The following is a 23,218-nucleotide window of genomic DNA, read 5'->3' as shown; positions in this document are numbered from 1 at the left end:
TTTTACAGTCCTTCCAATTCAAATCCTCCATTTAATAAAAACAATTTAAACAGTTTAATTAAGTCCATTCCAGAGCCAATGATATTTGCAGGTGATTTCAATGCTCATCACATGTTGTGGGGATGTGTTGATACATTGCCTCGAGGTAAAGATGTTTTAGAGGTTATAGATGAGAATGGTTTTGTTATTCTGAATAATGGTCAAGCTACCACAATAGGATCTCCATCTTGGCGTCCTAATGCTCTTGACTTGACTTTGGTAACTCCATCTTTGGCTCTTTTATGTGACTGGTCAGTTATTGACAGTCCTCTGGGCAGTAGTTATCATCTCCCTGTAATAATAAAAATGGCAGTAAGTAGTGATAGTATTAGTTTGCAAAACACATTATGTAATAATCTACATTTGCCCACTCACCCTAATTATAAGCAGGTGAATTGGAATATGTATAGTAACTTAGTTGTTTCTTATTTGGATGATGTTAAATTTGACACTTTATCTTCAATAGATGCTTTTAATTCCTTTTGTAATATTTTACTTTCTGCTGCCAAGCAGTCAATCCCTAGCTGTCTGTTTTCCAAAAGTTCTAATAGTAATAATGTTACTAGTTCTTGTTCACAAAAATCTTTTAAATATCCTTGGTTGCCTTGGTGGAATCAGAGGTGTACAGAAGCAGTTTTAAATGCTAAAAATGGTTACATTAATTTTAAAAACAACTCCACTGATGAAAATTATGTGGAGTTTAAGAGATTGCGGGCTTTAAAAAAACTTATCTTAAAAAGTGAAAGAAGAAATAGCTGGATAGGCTTGTGCAATTCATTTAATCGTTGTACTCCTTTGTCTTCAATTTGGAAATACATGCGCAAATTTAACAAAACTTACATTCCTGACAGTGTGTTGAATGATAGTTGGATTCCAGATTTTCTACAAAAGTATACTTCTGACTTTGTATCAAATGAGTTAACTAACTATGTAAATGTTGTTAATGATAGTAATAAATATTTGATAGAGCCTTTTTCTTTACAAGAACTAAAATCCGCTTTATTTACTAGAAGAGATACATCTTTCGGTCTCGATACCATTCCATATATTTTACTCAAAAAACTTAATTGCCACAGTCTCAACATCTTTTTAAATAATCTTAATCGCCTATGGAAGGAGAATACTATTCCTCCAGAATGGAAAACAGACTGTTTAATCCCAGTTTTAAAGCCAGACAAAAATAAAATGTTACCTGACTCTTATAGACCTATAGCTCTCACGTCTTGTGTTGGGAAGATATTTGAGCAGCTTCTAAAACAACGTCTCGAGTTCTTTATAGAACAAAATTGTCTTTTGCCTAATAATCAGTTTGGTTTTCGCAAAGGTCGGTCTTCTAGGGAGAGTATAGCGCAGTTACAGCTTGATGCGCATCAATGTTTAGCAAGTAATCAATATCTTTTGTCTGTATTTTTTGACATCTCAGGTGCCTTCAATAGTGTAAATATTGCCGTGCTTTGTGACGAGTTATCAATGTTAGGGATACCAGGTAAAATAATAAATTGGATGCAATCCTTTTTGACTGACAGAAAAGTATATGTAAAATTTAATAAACATTTGTATGGACCACGACTTTCTTCTCTAGGTGTTTGTCAGGGGGGAATATTGTCTCCTTTAATTTTTATTATGTACATAAGACGATTGAACCTTATTTTGGGGCCAAATATAGTAAACCTACAGTATGCAGATGACTTAGTCGTCTATGTATCGGGAGTTGATCTGATTAATTTAGCCGCTACTATTAATAAAGCACTTGTAAATTTATATCAATACTTTTCTTATCTTAATTTAAATGTAAATCCAACCAAGTCAAAAGTCTTTGTGATTGGTCGTAAACGCATCATATTGCCTCCCATTTTATACAATGGCATTCCACTGCCTATTTCATGTGACATAAAATTTCTAGGTGTAACATTTACTCCAAAACTTTCTTGGAAAAAATATACAGATAGTGTTATAATTAAAGCGAATAAAGCTTATAATGTATTAAAATCTTTGTGTGCAACGTCGTGGGGAGCGGACCCTAAAATATTGTTAATTTTGTATAAATCGCTTATTCGTAGTCATTTTGAATATGGCTTTCATTGTTTCGCCGCAGACAGCAAAATTGTTAATAGTCTGGATAAAATACAAAATAAATGTATGCGTACAATAGGGTGCACTTAAAACTAGCCCAATAGCTGCTATGCAAATCGAGGCCAACCTTCCTCCTTTGTGTATTAGATTTAGTTATCTTAAAGAAAGATTTATTTTAAAGCTCTATAGCTTGCCGACGAACAATCTTCTTAAGAATCTTATTGCTTATCAATCGTCTTCATTTCCGAGACAGTTGTTTATCTTGCAAGATTTTTCTTCATTTTTTAAATTTCTACAAGATTTAAATATTCATCGGAATAATGATATACTTCCCTGCCATGCAGGTTCTTTTCGATGTAAATATTCTGCAATTAATGTTGTAATAGATCCAAATTTAACTTCAAAAGAGGAGGTTCATGTATTATTGTCAGAATGGTCTAATTGTAAATTTGTTTATACGGATGGCGCAAAAAACAATAATAATGTTTCTTTTGCAATCTACCTTCCTGAAATTAGGAAGGGTATTGGCTTTAAGATTAATAGATATGCCAGTATTTTTACTGCTGAAGCCGTCGCTATTCTTTTTGCTTTAAAGCATATTAAGAAACAAAATCAACTTAATAAGAAGTGGGTAATAGTTAGTGATAGTATGAGTGTGTTAAAAAGTTTGTCAAATAACAAAATGAGTGCTAACATCAATTACATCATTTTTGCTATAAAGGAATTGTGGTTCGAACTATGTTTAATCGATATTAAAGTGGATTTCGTTTGGGTCCCGTCCCATATAGGAGTAGCAGGAAACGAAAGCGCTGATTTTCTAGCTAGAACTATCATTAATATATCCGATCTATCCCTATATCCTGATTGCAAAGATCTAGACATTAACATACCATATACAGATATAATAAGTAATCTAAAACAGCGTATGACTCTTCTTTGGGGAAGATATTGGTACAATTGTACAGAAGTTGAAAATAAGGCTCATTCGTATACTTTGTTAGATAATCCCGTTAATAGCACACCCTGGTTTTGTAAGTTTAAAAATAACGCTCACAGAAAGTTCTATACTACAATAACACGAATGCGTATTGGTCACTATCGATTGAATTTTCATCTTCATCGCAAAAAAATTGTCTCCTCTCCTTTTTGTGACCATTGTAATAAGCAACAAGATCAGTCTCTGGATCACATCTTTTTTGATTGTTCGTCCTTTGGCATACAGCGCCTTGTGCTGATGGATGAGCTACTGGAAATATATGGTGCACCCAATATAATCCCGCTCTCAGTAATAGATCTATTAAAGGACACATCAACTTATATGTCCTTGTATAAATTTGTATGTAGTACTGTAAATACATTGTAATTTGTAGATACATACGTTGTAAATTTGTTTATAATTATGTAAATACGTTATAACTTGTACATATACAACTAGTAATAGCATAGCGCAATTCGCGAACTGAACAGATAATGTAAATAGGTAGGTATTATTCTAAAAAGTTATGCAAATTACACTGGATTTGACTTTAAGAAAAGGGGAAAATTATTAGAGACTATATTACTGGATTTGGACTTACTAAAAGGAAAATATGGAAAATATTCTTTAGAGAATTATACATTAACGGAAATGGTAAAATAACTGATGACTTTAAGACTGGATTGGATTTGATGAAAGAAACTACTATAAATATTCGCTATCGAATATACATAATTGGAAAAGGAAAATGGAAATAATGTAAGATGAAATGAGAAAACTGGATTGGACTTTTTGTAAAACAAAATAGTGAAAATAATAAATACCAAAGAAATGAAAATACTAACGACAAGGCAGTAAGGCCCCTGGCTATAGCCTGTTCGAAAGAACGAATTAATATAAAAAAAAAAAAATTGACTTCTGTCATCTGTGGCTAGTGGCGTAGATAGAGTTTAAGTGGTGATTGGTGTCTCCGGTATTGGTGGTTACTGGTTAGAGTAAATTTAATATAAAATATCAATAAATTATATTATTAAAAGTGATAAGTACATGAGTTATGTATCCTAATACGACATATTATTAAATATAATACTTATCCACAGTGTTTTTTGAGTTGTCACCGCTGCCGTCTGCCGAGTTATTTTATTTGAGATAAAATATTAGAGAATCAAAAAAGTTGGTCAGTGTAAGCATTAGAAGTGCAGGCCCTAATTATTAGATTATGAAAAATGAATCCGTGTGCTACATTTTCTAGAATGATGAGTGGAGTTGGAAGAACACTTTCAAAGAGAAATTTAAATGGGTATGTCCAATATATTAAGTTAAATGTTAAGTTCTTATTCACACCTTGATTTTTTATTATAGATGTAGTTTTTTAGTATGCAGATATTATAGTAAACATTTATTTGTTTATTTGGAAACAAATAAAGATACATCCATAAACAAAAAATAGACATAGTGAGATAGAAATAAGGACAAGGATGTGACATTTTTACTGTGTACACCTAAACTAAAACCAGTAAAGAAAATTCAAGAACTTAAAATAATACATAAATCTAGGAATAATAATGAAGGTTTATACTTGTGTGTACACCATGAATAAACTACAGGATAGGTTTAATTCCAATTAAGTTTTCTAATTTATATTCCTTAGACACTTGGCCCTTATCAAAAAAAAAAAATTCAATATTTTCATTTAATATGAAGTTATTAAAGTTTTAAGAAACAACATTTTATAAACACTAAGTGCTCAGTCATGAGTGTATGCAAACTAAGTCGCAGGTATCAACAAGTAACAAATAAATCTGACATAATTTGATTAGAATAATTATAAGGCTATAGATATTAAAGATACAAAACCAATATATGGTGATTTCCCACATATTATGTTTGTGTTAAGTTTTGTTCTATTTTGAATTTGTAAGTTTTAGAGGATCATCAAAACATATTATCCACTTCATTCAATCTTGAGTTTTGAAGTGTGGACATTCTGTGCAATGGCACATGTATACCAGTATTTGTGCTGGTGCTTTAAATATGAAATAATTTTTTAGAGTATGTAGCCCGGGCTGGTATATAAAAATCTATTAAATTAAGGAGTTCTGAGGATATAATTTCAATCATACATATTTTTCTCAGTGGCAGTGTCAATTAAACTGTGTCGCTGGCTTAATGAATGAATATCATACTTGTTTATAAGAGACTCTTGTAAAGGGATTAACATTCAACCAAGCAAAAATTTATGATGTGAAAGAATTTATTTTGTGTTATCTCCACCTGATGTTCATATACCTTATACAGCAGAATCCATATCAGAATGACATATTCCAGATGCTACTGCACAAGTGTTTGATAAAGACGTAGAGCTTTATCTTTAAAAACATCGCTTTGAGTGGAAGCTTAGCTTAAACTTAAGTCCATGTTATCAACGACTTAGGAAAAACTCAAACTAAGTCATCACACTGTATAATACACTGCCTGCTGTCACACATCTAAAAATGTGTTCCATTTCTCATCAAATGGTTTAATGATTTCCACTTACCTGTTTCAAATAAAACTGATAATCAAATAACTTGTGCATACTGTTTTAATTTAGTATACTTTGTAAAAATTTGTTTAAAAATTATTGACTATGTAATGTGTCATTGACGGTCAAATGTGCACTTGACCTTTCTATTAGGGCTGTCTTCTCTTAAGCTCAGCATAATCTCAAATTCAAATATTTTTATTCAAAATAGGATGTGACATCACTGAATGATGAATGTGACAAAATGAATGCCTCAGACCTGAGAAGAATGGGCGCAACAAACTCAACGGGCTTTTTTTTTTTCATCAAATAAATATGTTTACAAAGTAATATTGTACAATTAAACTTATTATTTAATAGCCTGCGGTCACTCCATTCCCAATCTGTGGTATCATTAAGAAAGTCATTTATGTTATAGTAACCTTTGCCACACAAACGTTTTTTAAGCTGTTTCTCAGCTGCCAAATGACTATAAATATCTACTAAAATTTGTGCTAAGCTTCAACTCAGTTGAGTTTTACGTAAGTAAAGCCTGAGTATGCTCTATAGATCTACGCCACAGAATCTAAAATCTCACATTGAATCGAGTTATATTGAGTTCTTGTGATATATAACTACTATTCATGCCATTTTAATGTAAGTATATTTTTTGTACAAAGTGCCTATTTATTATTATTTAAAAATTTAAAAATTAATATTTTGGATAAAAAATGTTACTGTTACAAATGTTAATGTGACAATTTTTAATAAAGAATGTGTTTAATCATCAGAAAATCAAGAAGAATAGAAAAAGGTGGATGGGATCGGAACTTAACGTCAACAATTTTGAAATTAGGAGAATAGCTGTAGTTAAAGTCTGAAAATAACCTTTGCCTACCCCAGAAGAGTAATAGTATGTAGGTATTTTGTGTGCGCCAAAGTTGTCCTTGTACATATCCCGCCATTTGTATGATTGTTATAAATGATGAAAAGAAAACATCTCGGTTCCTAAGTCGTAACCTCTGTAATGTATTTATTCTCTTGTTACTATTATTAACTCTTGAATAAACACTCATACAAAACATCCTATCCTAATATGGCATTGTGTTGAAATCTTTTATATTAACAAAAGCAAAATATTAAGATATACAATATACAGTTCATAATGTGAACAATTCATGAGATTCTATGGAGGTTGATAAGAGAATTGAAGTTTATTATTATTATAATTAGGTAACTACTTATAAAGAGGGTCTTATGTCACACTGTTTTTATCTGTTCTTTTGTCTTACTCAACAGTAATTTATAGGTGTCGAGCTAATTGACTTAATTAAATTGCAGATTGATAGCATCCATTGTGATGCTTGGGATGTTTGACCACTTCATTGGTACAAGTATTGACTTATACCAACAAGATGGCCAATGTGATAGTTACAATTGATATTTTCATATAAATCCAGCTGAAGATGAAGTTCAGCTGCGCCTCCAGATACTTCGTATCATATATTTTAGTGTCGAGGACCGGAGCCCATCCCCCCCTTCACCAGAATATGATAGCGGTGCATAAAGAGATTTTACCCCTGGAGGGTCTCCTAGAGGCTCTACTAGAGTCGGAGAATTTCTCACCGAGCATTCTCGTTCGGGCCGCCCGTCTGCGCATGTCCGAGGACAAACGAGGCAGTAACACCACGGCACCCCTCTCCACCATTGATGTGGACATTTGCATCATTAAACGCCCGCTGACACCTCCTTGAGATGGCGCAGCCGGCCTTGTGTTTCCTTACGGAGACCCAGTTATTCCGACCTCAACATAAGTCATATTAAATGTACCCCGGATACAAAATTGTGCATAATTTTTTGCCTCATGCCGGGGTATGTGTGTACATAAGGGAGGATATCTACTGTCGACGTCTGGGTAATTTTGAGGGTCCTTTCTACTCTCTGGCTCCGTGTAGATTTTGTGGACCGCATCCACATCTATGCGTGTGTCTACAGATTCCATCATCTCAAATTCTGCGTTCAAGCGGGAATTGAGGACGTGTTTGCACAGATCCCCTCAGCTGAAATGCTAGTCTTGGGTGATTTCAACGGGCACAATGCTGAATGGCTTGGGTAACGTACCACAGACTACGCAGGGCGATCTGTGCGTAATTGTGCATTGGCGTATGGTCTGTCCCAATTGGTTGAATCGCCAACGCGGCTCTTGGATGTGGATAGCCACATGCCGTCCTTATTACATCTTCTGCTGACTATACACCCCGATAGTTACCAGGTCTCTGTCGACGCCCCTCTCGGAACGTCCGACCATTGCCTGGTCAGGAGTGTAGTGCCTATCCGTCGCCAACGTCACAGACCACCAGCGACCCGCCGCGTTTGGCACTACAAGTCAGCAGATTGGGATAGGATGCGTTCCTTTTTTGCATCCTACCCTTGGGTGGTTTGTTTCCCTTTGAATAATCCCAGTGCCTGCGCCGTTGCAGTAGCCGATGTGTATCACATGCTGGGCATGCATATTTTTATAGCAAGCTCTGTAGTACCGATCGGTGGCAGATCACAGCCCTGGTTCGATGCGTCAGTTAAAACAGCATCTGACTGCAAAAAACAGGCGTTGGGTTGCGGCGCTGGGCTTAAACGAGGTCACCTGGTGTTAAATTGATCATCGCCGCCCACATTCTCTTGCAACACCAGAGGAGTGTTTCCGGCCTTTAGGGAAGGTGTACATTTTCGCAATCGTTTGGGCTATGTCGGAGCCTTTGGTTCTCCTACGGATCTCCTCATTTCTGATTCAATCTCGCAGAGAAAACGAGTATAACCCTCTCCATTGCCCTCTGAGCCACCACAAGCTTTCTCATAAGGCCATAGGTAGCGACCACGTCTGCGTACCGTAAGTAATCACACTGGCAATACACACTGGTTGAAAACCTTCATGTTCAGATTTATATCGCACTTTAACTAATTGGGTTTATGCTTCTACGATAAATTTATGACAAAGCATATTGGTGATCTCCAACTTATAATGTATGTGGTAAGATTTGTTTTATTTTGAATTGGTAAGTTTTAGAGGAATACAAAAACATTTCTACATCATTAAATCTTGAGTTTTGAAGATCAAGCATTTTGTGCGGTGGCGCGCGTATACCAGTATGTCTTTTTTTCAGTGGCCCGGGCACGTGGCGTTTCACATTTCTTTTTTAAAGGGAAGTCAACTACACTGCGTCAGCTAGGGCTTAATGAAATATTTGTAGAGGCATTGATGTCCACCCTTGAAGCAAAAATTTAAGATGCGCAAGAGTTTCTTTTGTATCATCTCCACCTGATGTTTATCTATTATCGAGAATGTCGAGATTCTAGTATGCTATGTAGTAAAACCCGCAGTGTGAAAACGAGTAAAAAGAATACTTGTAGCCACACTGGTGTTACAATCTGGTGCGACCACGAGTCAGGAATGGAATTTTCCAATCCTGCGCCTGTACCACCGAGATTTTTCGCATTCCTATTTTACAATAACGGGATTAAATGTATTGAATTCTTTTTTTAGCTTTAACCTACTACTGGGCAGGATGAGCACGAACGTGTCGATACCGATGCATATAAGCAGAGAAATAGAGACTTTCCAAGATACGTATCCAAGAATTTTTGACACTCTGTCGAAAAATCCTGGCATACAAGAAAATCCGAAGGTGTGCAGCTGGCTAAAAACGGTAATGAAGTTACTTTTATATATATATTTTTACCTATTCATGTAATACACACTACTAGTGAATTTCTAGTGAGTGAGATTATAGAAATGAGTAACAAAAACACTCAAATATATAAAGCCATAAAGAATTAAGTCGAAATATTAACGTAGATGCATACTTGATGAAGTTTCAAAGGTCATGCTCAAGGGGCGACGCGATGTTTAAATATCGACAAGCTCAAATATCCTTGAATCATCAGGGTTTCTAATTTGGATGTCGGTGTGACCGTGGGCGACCATCGTAAAAATTCACTCTAATGATAATATTTCGTTAAGGTGCCAAAAAGAAGAACCACTTCTCTAATACCTATAACTATTGTATAATATGCTATATAAAATAAACAATATACGAATAGGAATTTTGGAGTGCACAGAAACATTTATATTATACTAGATATAATTTAACATGATATGAAATACTAAAAAGAGTAAAAAGACCTTTTATGAAGAGCAAAATGCCTACTGGTGCATCAACCAGATTAAAAAATACTACCATCCACTACCGGAATTGATCCGTTTTTAAACCAGAATAGAAGAACTGGGATTATTTTTCAGAATTGGCTTTACCGGTATATACTGGTCTATAAAGTAACAAAGTTATCGGTTAGAATTGAGAAATGAATTTGTAATGTTTTAATAATTAAAAAATCTAAGTTATAGATACTACATAATATAATATACTAAGATTACCTTTGTCTTATACCTAACGTCTTTATGTTTTAATTTATGTCTTAGTTTTATGTCGTAATGTATATATTTCTCAGACGCTTTGCTAAATGTTCTCACAAAATAAGTAAAAAACAGTGAGAAATAATAAACATTCTTAACAATAGAGCAGTACTTAACATTATTTATAAAACATATCGTAATAAGTGCAGTTAAGTAATAATATTTTATGCAAGAGGAGGACAAACGAGCGTACGGGTCACCTGGTGTTAAGTGATCAACACCAGAGGAATCACAGGAGCGTTGCCGGCCTTGAAGAAAGGTGTACGCGCTTTTTTTGAAGGTACCCATGTCGTATCGTCCTGGAAACACCGCACAAGGAAGTTCGTTTCACAGCTTTGTAGTATGTGGAAGAAAGCTAATTGAAAACCGCACAGTGGAGGACCGCCACACATCATAACAAGGAAGTAGAAACGGTAGAGGATTGCTTTAAAATTTCTTCAAAAGCATATTTTTAAAATAGGAGGAACCTGAAAAGCTCTTAAAGCCTATGTAGGATGTTTTAAAGAACATGTAAATCAATTAGGAAAGCTACCAGTACAACACCACAACAGATAAGATATAAATAAAGTCGCTTCAATATTCTAGCAAAACTTTTATTTATTAGAGACACTATGTCAAAGTAGATATATACCTTATACTTTACCCGCAGTTAACTGGCATTCTTTACTTATTTTGTTTAATGCTAAAGTTATGAAAGCAATTGAAAACCAAACTTCAGAGGTGCTTCGATCTTTTTGATAACAAGTATACAAACTTAGTGATACACACAATTTAGAACCGCTTTTCGCTTTAATCAAATTTTCTGTAGTGAATATTGACTTGTGTTATTGTTTACTATATTGTGACGTCACATCTATTTATATGACTTTTCCTTTTTGTTTAGGTTCTGGATTATAACTTGCATGGCGGGAAGAAAGCCAGGGGCTTGGCCACTGTGTCCTCGTATGAAATATTGGCGAAACCAGAGAATGTCACAGAAGAGATGCTAGAAATTAGTAGAGTGATGGGTTGGTGTGTTGAAATGGTTTGTATTTCATTATTTTATTTGATACAGCTTCAACGGGCCACACTAATCTATATTATTTTATTATTTTCTAAACCATCATAAAAATTTGGGTTCCATAACCAATGGAAACCCCATTACTAAGCTCAGTTCTCCTTTCATCTATATGTCTGTGTAGGGTAAACCGCAACAACAGATTTTTTATGAAAATAAGGGACGAGACGAGCACGACGTTTAGCTGATGGTTATTACAATGCAGTGCCACTCAGGATTCTTGAAAAACCCAAAAATTCTGAGCGGCACTACAGTTGCGCTCGTCACCTTGAGACATAAGATGTTAAGTCTCATTTGCCCAGTAATTTCATAAGTGTAATTATTATTACTAGTATATCTGTAACAATAAATAATACCTAGGTGAATTCTTAAATAGCCGCGGTGCAAATAAAACACTGTTTCTTTTATAAATAAATGTATTTATTCATGTTTAATATGTTGGATGACCGAGCTGGAAGAAAAAGTTTTTTCCGGATTTTATCGATTTTCTGTCTCCCATGAATTAACATGAATGAAATTGAACTCTCTAACTCGACTCGCTACTCGTGCTCTTTCGTCCCGTGGCTTTCTTTCGCCGCCGTTAGTTAAATATGGACGGAACCTTACGCGTTCATCACACGTTTTGACAAAAGGAAAGATTTAAAAATAAAATTATTGTTGTTCCTAATTGTCTAACTTTTATTTAGAGTAGGAAGAAAAACATCTTATAGTACCTTACATTATTTTTAGAGACTATTTGTCCAGTGGAAAACTTCCTCCCTCTCTCCTTTGTACAGGATGCCGGCTAAATTATGGGTACCACAACGGCGCCTATTTCTGCCGTGAAGCAGTAATGTGTAAGCATTATTGTTTCGGTCTGAAGTGCGCCGTATGTAGTGAATTTACTGCAAATGGCAAATGAGCTTAAGATCTTCTGTCTATAGGTGACGAGCGCAATTGTCGTGCCGCAATACTGAGCGGTACTGCATTGTAAATGAGCAGGGCGTATCAATTACCATCAGCTGAACATCCTGCTCGTCTCGTCCCTCATTTTCATTCATTATTCATAAATGAAATTATTTGGCAAGTGTTAATCAGTTATAATTTCTCTGTTTGTTAATAATTCTACTGTCTCTTTTTAGCTGCAAGCATATTTTCTTATGATTGACGATATAATGGATGGCGCGCCCACTCGCCGCGGAGCCCCGTGCTGGTACCGAAGGCCCGAGGTGGGGCTGGGAGCCCTAAACGATGCGATCCTCGTGCAGGCCGCCATGTATGATATTATCAAAGTGTACTGTAAACATATACCCACCTACACCAACATATTACATGAATTTAATCAGGTTAGTAAAACTAAAGTTCACTTTAACTAATATATATCTGACGACCTGTATAGCCGAGTGGTTAGCGATCCTACCTACTAAGCTAGAGGTCCCGGGTTCGAATCCCGGTAGGTGCAAGCATTTATATGATGAATATGGATGTTTGTTTCCGAGTCATGGATGTTTAAATATATGTTTAAGTAAGTATATTGTATTAAATATATCATTGTCTTGTAACCCATAACACAGGCTATATATGCTTAACTTGGGGCAAGATAATTTGTGTAAAAAGTGTGTTAATATTATTATTATATATACTTTAGGCTAAGTTCATATGAAGCGCGAAGCCGCAAGGTTGGAACATTCACAATATGACGGCATGTATACACGCGTCTGTCTAACATCAACATTGCTTGAATCTATATGCGTCTGTCCGTCTCAACTGAAGAGTGGACAAGTAGCCCTAGTCTCGTAACAAAATGAGAATAGAATCGAAGCGATCTTATCTCAAAAGTATTCTTGTAACACAAATTGACGTTATGTTCGGATTTAGGGAAATCGTATGATGCGTATTCTCGTAACAAGATCAGTATCAGGTCGATCCATTTGACCGCTTGACCGATCAATTGGCGTTGCGTAGAGACGTCGGTTCATTGTGTGTTCTGCCGCATTTATCACGGGGAGTGTTCTGAACAGCTGTTTCACCTGATTCCTGCCGCCGAATTCCACCTTCGCACGACACGCTACAAAGTAGGATATCATCCCCACCCCAGTGTGGTTTTCAAGGAGCTTTCTTCCATGTTCTACAAAGCTGTGGAATGAGCTTCATTGTGCGTTGTTTCCGGAACAAGAAGAAGATAATTTTCTATTTTAGTATAATAAACACTTTAACATCAAAATTTAATAATCTACAAGGAGAATATTTACAGCACGTGTAAATAAACAATAACAATAGTCAATTGAAAATTACTCAATTAGTCATAATTAGTAATAGTTGGGTTATATGGTAGTGACAGTTCCACGGGTTTATTCCCCATCCAAATGGGCACCACATGCTATCATACAGTTTCCAATGGGTTCTTGAACTTCTCTAGTTGAAAGTATTTTAATTCATGCTACTAAATAAAGTTGTCACCAAAATTAGGGGAGTCTAAATAATAACTATGTGACTTGTCTAATGAGTCGACTTATACCATTCGTTCATTTCATGTTCAATCACTCAAAGCTTACGGTTAGTGGCAGGTTTAGTAACCGCGCTTAAAATATTCATAGTGAACAGTGAATAGGCCGTTTAACAGCTGGTTAGGGATTCATGGACTGATGTATCAAACACTGGTTAAATTAGAGTAGTCCGTGAACTCCGCTCTAAGTGGCTGACACAAAACTGATGTACTTTCATACTAGTAAAATAATAAAATAAATAAATAAAATAAGCCTTTATTGCTGTTACTAATAATAACACTTTTTTGTAACAGCTTGTCCTTCCAGATAGGCCTCCTCCAAAGACTTCCATCTTTCTCTCTCTCTCTCTCGACATTCTCATCCATTCTGGGCCAGCCACTCTCTTAAGGTCATCCTCCCATCGTTTTATTGGTTGCCCTTTGCTTCTTTTGCATGCTCGTGGATACCGCTCTGTTATGGTTTTTGTCCATTTTTCGCTTTTGTCTCGTAGCATATGTCCCGCAATAAAATAATGCTGTATCACAAAAGGATAGTTTTCTTCGTACTTAGATAAGCCATACCCTAGGTGCTTGTGGTTGAAAGTAACAAATTTATGCAAAGACATGTAGACAAGCCGTGAGATGGGAGGCCGATATAAAGAAAACTAACACTTTTAGGAGGACACAAAAATATGAATGAAACTCGAGTAGGCCTATGAGTCACAGGAAACGCCGCTGAATATAAATATAGGGAAAAACATGTATATTATAAAATATTAAATAGCCGCACTAAAGGCTTAACAATAATAATAATTAATTGTTTATATTTGAAATTATAGCAATAGTACTCATTAGTATAATCTATTGTTATCATCGTCACGAGCTTCAACAGTTAATAAACTTTTAATCACCATTAATAATTATAATCACGCTCCTTTGCAACGTGCAAACAACATGATAATACTAACGCCTCCTTTGTTTTTATCTAATATATAAAATTCTCGTGTCGCGGTGTTTGTAGTTAAACTCCTCCGAGCGGCTTGACCGATTCTCATGAAATTTTGTGTGCATGTTGGGTAGGTCTGAGAATCGAACACCATCTATTTTTCATCCCCCTAAATGTTAAGGGTAGTCCACCCCAATTTTTTTTTTATATTTTTGCCATTTTTTTTTATTTTATTATGATTCAGCATTGAAAAATACATACAAATTCAAGTATTTTTGTATCACGATTTTTATATTATTCTGTTCCATCCACAAAAGCGATATAGGGTTGCAAGATGGCAATCGAATACAATAATTATTGTAGTACGATATATTTGGTAGGTCTGAGAATCGGTTGCATATCTTTTTTATACCCCCAAAATTTTGATAATAGAATTTTTTTTAAATGTCTTATATGGCAAAACGACGTTTGCTGGGTCAGCTAGTTTAGCTTATATAATGAATCAGTTAATCGAACTGATAATACATCTCGTTAAGAGGTGTATATAACTTCAGAAGCTCTTATTTGCAGGCATTATTTCACACGTCGATGGGCCAATATTTGGATTACTCGATGGCACACAGGAACAAGAGCGACTACACACTGTTCACTCGGGAGCAATACAGCGCCATCGTCAAGTACAAGACATCGTATTACACATACAAGCTGCCCGTGTGTCTCGGCATGCTACTCAATAACAACACAAACAAAGACGTGCATCAGAAGGCGGAAAAGATCTGCTTGGAAATAGGCCATCTGTTTCAAATGCAGGTGAGTTTGATTGTTTTTTTTTAATGAAAATAAGGGTCAAGACGAGCAGGACGTTCAGCTGATGGTAATTGATACGCCCTGTCCATTTTAATGCAGTGCCGCTCAGGATTCTTGAAAAACCCCAAAAATTCTGAATGGAACTACAACTGCGCTTGTCACCTTGAGACAAGAGGTTAAGTCTCATTTGCCCAGTAATTTCAACAAAAAATTGGAAACGAAATCAAATGAACACAACCAAGACTTATTATATTTCAACTCATGCAGAGTTGTTGGTTTATGATTGGACTGGCGGAGGAGAAGTAGAAGTTCTTGTTGAAGATATTGAACGCTTGGATTTTGATCACCGTGTTAAGTTGTTAAGTCTCATTTGCCCAGTAATTTCACTAACTACGGCGCCCTTCCGATCGAAACACATTAATGCTTACACATTACTGCTTCACGGCTGAAATAGGCGCCGTTGTGGTACCCATAATCTAGCCGGCATCGTGTGCAAAGGAGCCTCCCACTGGTATACAACTTGACCCTTTCCATCCCTTATATTCTCGGCAGTATCACTGTAATTTGTGATAGATGAAAAAAAAACTTATTTGCAATAAATTGGGGATAGCTCTAATCGTGCTTAAAGCACCAAATATTACTACCTAGTAATTGACTCCGGGGAAGCTCCTTTGCACCGGATGCCTTCTATATTATGTGTACCACAACGGCGCCTATTTCTGCCGTGAAGCAGTAATGTGTAAGCATTACTGAGTTTCGATCGGAAGGGCGCCGTAGTTAGTAAAATTACTGGGCAAATGAGACTTAACAACTTAACACGGTGATCAAAATCCAAGCGTTCAATATATTCAACATGAACTTCTACTTCTCCTCCGCCAGTCCAATCATAAACCAACAACTCTGCATGAGTTGAAATATAATAAGTCTTGGTTCTGTTCATTTGATTTCGTTTCCAATTTTTTGTTGAGCGACAAACGCTGGTCAATTAAAAGCTGAGATTGGTCTTGAAATTATGATAAGACGCCCTCTGTCTATAAATGATAGATTCTAGCGGTAAAATCCCGCGTTGTAGTTATAGCAAGTACGTCATCATTACAAGTAACATTGAGACTTTCAATTATTTCCCAAGATAATGTAACTACTAACTCAGAGATCCGCGCTTCAATCCTGAAGATTGCAATTTTGCAAAACACCAATGGTCTATTATTTACCAAGGGTGAATGCTAGCGAAATCGGTGGAGTAATATACAGCTTTAGTACGTGATTCATACTACGAGGAAAATAGAAATAAGTATAACTACCGGAAATAAAATTGTCCGCAGAAGACTTGTGGCTGGCCAGACATAATAAATTCAATATCCCTACAAAAAACGTGTTCTTCGCCTCGTTACAGATATATTTTATACATTTTTTCTAGACGTTAAACCATGTGAGAAATAGATTTGCTTGCAACTCAAGAATCTCAGTAATACATATGTACATGCTACTACATTTTCCGTTTTTGATTTGCTTAAAACTTTTATATTCACACTTAACAACAATCACACACTTACCTTTACTGGCAAAAACTAAATTTTAAATATATAAGCTTAGCAACATACATAATTATATATGAGGAGATAATTTAAATAAATATAAATAATCTCGTAACTGAGTATTTAATTTGAAATATCACGATTCACGAGAAACGAATTATTTTTCAGTTTTATTTAATTAAAATAACTTAGTTAAGAAATACTGATACGAGTGGAATTTCTCGTTACGGTATACTGAACACACCGACGAACACAAAGATTGACGACGGTTATCAAAAGCAAAGGAGAATGTAGTACCGATCGGTGGCAGATCATAGCCCTGGTTCGATGCATCAGTTATACCAGCATCTGACTGCAAAAAACATGCGTATCGAACTTGGGTTGCAACGTTGGGATCAAAGGATCCGAACTGCAAAGTTCTAAAGAGGAAATATAACCGTGCCTTCAGATTCTTTAAGCGGCAAATCCCCACTGCGAAATCGAAGCACGTTGTCAAAATCCGCGAGCATTTTACCAGTTACCCGACTGGCACACACAAGTTTTGGTCGTTGTCGAATGATGCTCTTGCTAACTTTAACCAACGGTCCCTGTCGCTGTTGCACATGAGGAATGACACCCTGGCCATACGGCAAATGATTAGCAGTTAGTTTGGGTATAGCGAAGGCGTTCGATTCTGTATGGTAGAAGGCATTAATATCGAATCTTCCATCATATGGGCTTTCCGAGAGTTTTTTGCAAGTGGATCCCCAGCTTTCTTACGGGGCGCAGCATACAGGTCCCTTTCGAGGGTTGCTCCTCAGACCCCAAGCCCGTGAACGCCGGCGTTTAACAAGCATGGATGCTATGTCCATCCAACATTGTTTCTTCTGCATATTAATAATATGTTGAATGCCTCAAACATGCATTATTCGCATAATAGTATTGGCCGCGGTCTTGGACGTTTCTCGCGAAATATTCAAACTTTTTATAATGATACGTAATTGTCAATAAAAATACTTTGCAAAAGAAATGACTTTAATTTGGTTAAATATTATATTTATATCTTTATAAAGTCATTAAGGCTCCCATACTTTCATTGTTCCAAATTTGAAATCTGGAAGTTTTGGAATCTTAACAATATTTATGAAAAAATAATTCGTATATTTTACATCTACAGGAATTTTTCTTTTTTCTCTCAGAGCGCCATTTGTTTCCAAAGCGGTAGTAGTATCTAGTATATTAGAAATGAAATCAAAAATAATTCTAATGGAATCAATTTTGAGAAAATAAATATGCCTTTAATGCCTTTTCATCGGTCGTTAAAATATATATTATATCGTTAACTAATGACCTAAGTAATTGACCTTGAATAAATAATAATAAATCACAATAAGTTTCCTCTGAATTAAATTCATTTAAGAATACATATTCTACTAGTGTACATAATATGTTACAAACTATATTGACGAAAATTTTATCACGCAAAATTTTTAGAGTATTAGGTATCTTCAACTCCAGCAATTAATAACATACAACATAAAACGCTACAAATATTACTCCTTCTTCTTATAGACTTACTCCTTCTGTTTTAACAACTGTAGACCTTATAATAAATACATGTACGTGGGGCACTCGGAAAGTTTTGAGAAACTTAAAAAATCACCTTATATGGATAAAATAATTTTATTAAATCTTTTCAAAGTACTCTCCACCAGCCTCTATACAAAGTCTCATCTGTCTAAACCAGTCGAATCACTTTTTCCAGTCTGCCGCAGACATCTCTACTACGGTCTTCTCAAACGTTGTTAGTGCATTTTCCGGCGACGAAAACTGGATCCCGTTCAGTTGATTTTTATTTTGGGCAATAAAAAGAAGTCACACGATCAAGACTGTAAAGAGGATGACCGGTGTCGTGCCCAAGAAGTCCCTTGTTTTGAGAGCTAAGTGGGCGGGCGCGTTGTCGCTCATGGCAGTGAAAATTTCTGGCAGGTATTTTGTAGTATACCATTCTTCGTCAATGCAGTTTTCGTTTCAAAATGGAATCTACACTAAATGCACCGTCACAGTAAAAAAACTGCGCTTCTCGATATCTTCACTTTGGTAGGCGTAGGTTCGTTTTAAAGCAGCCAACCTGTCGACTGACGCTTTGTTACAGGATCTGTGTGTGGAAGTGTAAGGAGGTAGGTTTATGTGCTGAGTGTTTTATCATCATCAAAAAATATAAATCTATATTTATCGTTATCGAGATAAAATATAAATATAAATCAGGAATAGAAAAGGTCGTAAAATTGAACCCTGTGGAACCCCTGGTTAAATGATTGACCTAGAAGAACGCTTTCCATTCACCTTTCCGTCCACCTTTTGTAATTTAGAGTTTAAGTAGGAGATTATCTTGTCCAGTGTAAATTGCTAATACCGTTATGGTGAAGTTTTCTGACCAATGTTTTGTATTCTACACAATTGAGTTATCCAAAGCCTTGGATAAATCACAAAAGACGCGAAGCGCATCTCGAGTGTTGTGCTTATAGTTATCGTAAAAATGCTGAACCAAGGCAGAGACCGATATCAGGCGTGTTTACCCTTCTAGTTCCGAACTTCTGTTTTAAGATATAGATGACGATATTTTTTGTTTTTGTTTTTTGTTCAATTACACAATATATAAGAAGTTATCATATTGTTGTATCTTGTACAATGGAACGGAACCCTTCGTATACGAGGCCGGCTCGCACTTGAGAGGTTTTTATAACTTTTCTTTAATTCTACAGACTACTACACATCTGGCTTTGCTGTCTTGATAAATAGTAGCTTACAACCATCTCTAACATTCCACCGATGTCTAAAATCCAACAAAAAGGTTCGGCAGTATAGACATGAAATAGTAACTAGAAAGTCACTTTGGCATGTAAATACAAAAATAATTATAAATCCTCTCTATAAAATATGGATTGAAAATAAATCGCAGGCAAGTTTTATATATAAGTACTCCTCATTTTATCATAATATTATAATATATATATATATGTGTAAGAAAATCTTTGAAATGGCCTCGCCTGACCTTATAAGGGTGCAAAACTTAGTATAAGCTGAGGTGATAGCGAGCTATTAAGTTTGGAATTCTATATGGGGCAACTAACTTATATAATTTCACAGGTATTTTTTATTATCCACTTAAAAAGTATACTATTCTATGTGATATTTGCTTACAATTAAAATAGTAAGATTACAGCTGCCACGATTGTTGCAGGATGATTACATCGACTGCCTCGCGTCAGAGAAAGTCACAGGTAAAGCGGGTACTGACATCCAGGAGGGTAAGTGCTCTTGGTTAGCGGTTGAAGCGCTTCAGCGAATGACGGACGCTCAGCGAAAAGTGTTCGTAACTTGTTACGGCAGTCACGAGCCAGCGCACATCGAGCGCGTCAAGCGGCTTTACGAGGAATTGGATCTTACAGCAGTCTTCAGGCAGGAAGAGCGCGATAGATACGACGCTATCGTCAAACAGTCCCAAGCGTTGCCTAAAGACGCCGGACCTTTGCCCGACTTGTTTTTAAAACTATTAAACTTAATCTATGACAGGAAAAAGTAATGTGATACATTTATTATTTATGGTGGGATAACATTTATTATTTTTATACGTTACTGTATATAGTCTGGTTGTTACCAAAAACAAGTCGCGTGGTTATTTTTATACAGGGCAGTATGAAACACATCACTATATATAGATACACTTAGTTCGAGCAAACTAGACGTTGATACAAGCAGGTTTAGCATGAGACGCGTGTAGGGATGACCCCATCGGGTCTACGAACAAATCTTCGGTCGATCTGTTTTGTTCGTAGCTTCGCAAACATTAAATGATACGACATAAGTAAACTGGGACTTTATAATTCCTTTTTATTAAAGTCACTAACCTATTAAATTTTAACATGAACATCGTTCGTTCACATTTATTTAACAACATTATATAAGTAAACAAAATTATTTATTATTTAATTATTATGATCTAATAACTCTGAAGTGCTAACCCTGACTGCTCTACCAGCACTCACGTTGTCCATCGCGAAAATGTTCTACTTATAGATTTTTTACTTGTTTTGGTCCCAGTGCATTGGATCTTGACGAAAGAGGAAAAAATATTAGAAAATGATTGGTATAGGAGTTTTTATAGGTCGTTTCTCAAGACCAGAACGAACTTATTGATTTTATGATAAAAATACAATTGCTACTCACGTTTTATGTCTATATATAAAAGAGATGTATTGACTCTCTCAGACATCTTAAAGATGTTGAGACTTGAAATTTGGTAGGAATATTCCTTTTGCTGATGAGGACAGCTAAGATAGGATTTTAAGAAATTCCACCCGCAGAGTTTTTTTTAAATCATGAACAGAACAATGTCTGTCAGGTCAGCTATTATAGAATATATTCTGTAGTGTCAAAGGTAAGATAAATATAAAAAGCTTATGGCCCACGATACACACCAATTTTAGTTAGGAACGTTCGGTAAAGCACGAACCATCACTCGTTGTCAATTTATTAACATTCCTGCATTAGAATCATTTAATAATTATTAATTGTAGCACAAAAATTCATGAGATTTGACTGCATTATATATATATATTTTATTACGCAAAAAACTTTTTTTTAACGTATATTCTGGTGTTGAGAAAGCGTGAGAAACATGAGCATCCCATTTTAATTTAATATATAGAATTGAACAGTTTGCTCGTCATGGTCACAATTTTTCGTCATGCGCTTACGAACATAAGTGTGAATTAAACTTTTCTATTAATATTATTCCAAGGGCGTCACTAAATGGCGACTGGCGACGCAATTAACTAATATTCAAAGCACCAAATCAAAACAGCTGTGATTATTTATCATTGATATGTTGACGGTACATTGTACGTACAGTCAAGAACACACGAAGTTTAACACGTAGTGGGATTGTCACCTCTATAACTATTGTAATAAGATCTGTGTAAAGTCCGACGTGTCAAGCTACTTTGGTTCTTGGTTGGGCTCCTGATAACAAATACCTAATATTCTAAATGTTTTTCGAAAATGAATGTGGGGTTTGATTTACAAGATTTTAAATAAAATGGCCGAGTTAAATTGTTTTTTAAAGTTGAGTAAACCAGAAACTTCGACATAATAACTACTTTATTTGTTATGAAAAACTTGTAAGTTTTCATCAGGGGCAACTAATAGCCTAAACTCATGATCGGTTTTGGTACAGCCAAACTACCGGACGCGGTCGTGAAGCGGACTATATTTGATAGTGAATCCCATTGTCCATCGCACAAAACTATTATTAGTACCGTCCGGATCAATTGGTGCGAGGCGCCCACCGAACCGTCCGATGGACCGGCCGTACCAAATCCGATCATGTGTTTAAGCTATAACTGTCCGTTAATTCAATTATTTGATAACAAAATATTCGTTGGGATTATCAACACGGACCTCCTCCATCATATTAACTAAACATAAATGAAAATGTATGATTCACAAATTTATGAGATATTCAATATACTATATACAATATATAGGTTTAAAATGAGATATAGTTTTTTACAAGTTACTCTTGACTAATATTGACTACACGAAAAGTTCTCATGCATGTTATTATCTACATAATTATCATTTAAATTATTGCAATTACCACGATGGCAATGTAAATGGATTATTATATTTTAATGTTTCTGTGACTATTTTATTATTTTTAAGAGATATATTATACTTATGTTTAACAAACGAGGGTAATAAAAACGTTTGGTTTTTGTATACAGTATGCTGGTGGCAGACTGCTTCTTGGTATTATAAAATATATTATTATAAAAACTAATTACGCCTTTTATTTCTATAACTTGCTCACTAGATATGTTTACATCATAGACTTGAAAAATGTGAAACAATAGATACATTGTTAATTTTGCATCGCAGAGCAGCTTGAATTGTCGGAGACCCAGTGCTCTGTGAATGGCTGGATCACTTGGCGTTGCGTAGAGACGTCACTTCATTGTGTGTCTTCTACCGCATTTCTCACGGGGAGTGTTCCGAAGAGCTGTTTAACCTGATTCCTGCCGCCGAATTCCACCTTCGCACGACACGCCCTAGGATATCATCCCCACCATCTGGATGTGTGGCGGTCCTCCACAGTGCGGTTGTCAAGGAGCTTTCTTCCACGTACTACAAGGCTGTGGAATGAGCTTCCTTGTGTGGTGTTTCCGGGACGATACGACATGGGCGCATTTCGTCTTACGGCCTTGTTCTAAGATGCGTATTCATCAACCTCGTAATAAATACGTTAGGTGGATGGGAACTGTGGTTTGAGTAGGGATTTGTGTCTCAAGTCTTAATCCGGCACTGCA

The 23,218-nt window shown here is 35.7% G+C and overlaps 1 protein-coding gene across 1 annotated transcript; it reads left to right on the top strand.

Annotated features, from left to right (window-relative positions):
* The first annotated feature begins 4,007 nt into the window (after positions 1–4,007).
* LOC126971947 (farnesyl pyrophosphate synthase-like) lies at positions 4,008–22,692 on the top strand. The gene is made up of 7 exons (XM_050818469.1): positions 4,008–4,077; positions 4,189–4,388; positions 9,130–9,292; positions 10,943–11,083; positions 12,238–12,441; positions 15,097–15,336; positions 20,092–22,692. Exons 2-7 carry the CDS (start codon positions 4,315–4,317, stop codon positions 20,431–20,433), a joined length of 1,164 nt encoding a protein of 387 aa, XP_050674426.1. The 5' UTR covers positions 4,008–4,077; positions 4,189–4,314; the 3' UTR covers positions 20,434–22,692.
* The last annotated feature ends 526 nt before the right edge of the window (positions 22,693–23,218 follow it).

This window comes from Leptidea sinapis, chromosome 25 (genome assembly GCF_905404315.1).
Source record: "Leptidea sinapis chromosome 25, ilLepSina1.1, whole genome shotgun sequence".
NCBI classification, from domain to species: domain Eukaryota; kingdom Metazoa; phylum Arthropoda; class Insecta; order Lepidoptera; family Pieridae; genus Leptidea; species Leptidea sinapis.
Note: the sequence above shows the minus strand (reverse complement) of the source record. Positions and strands in the feature narration are given on the sequence as shown.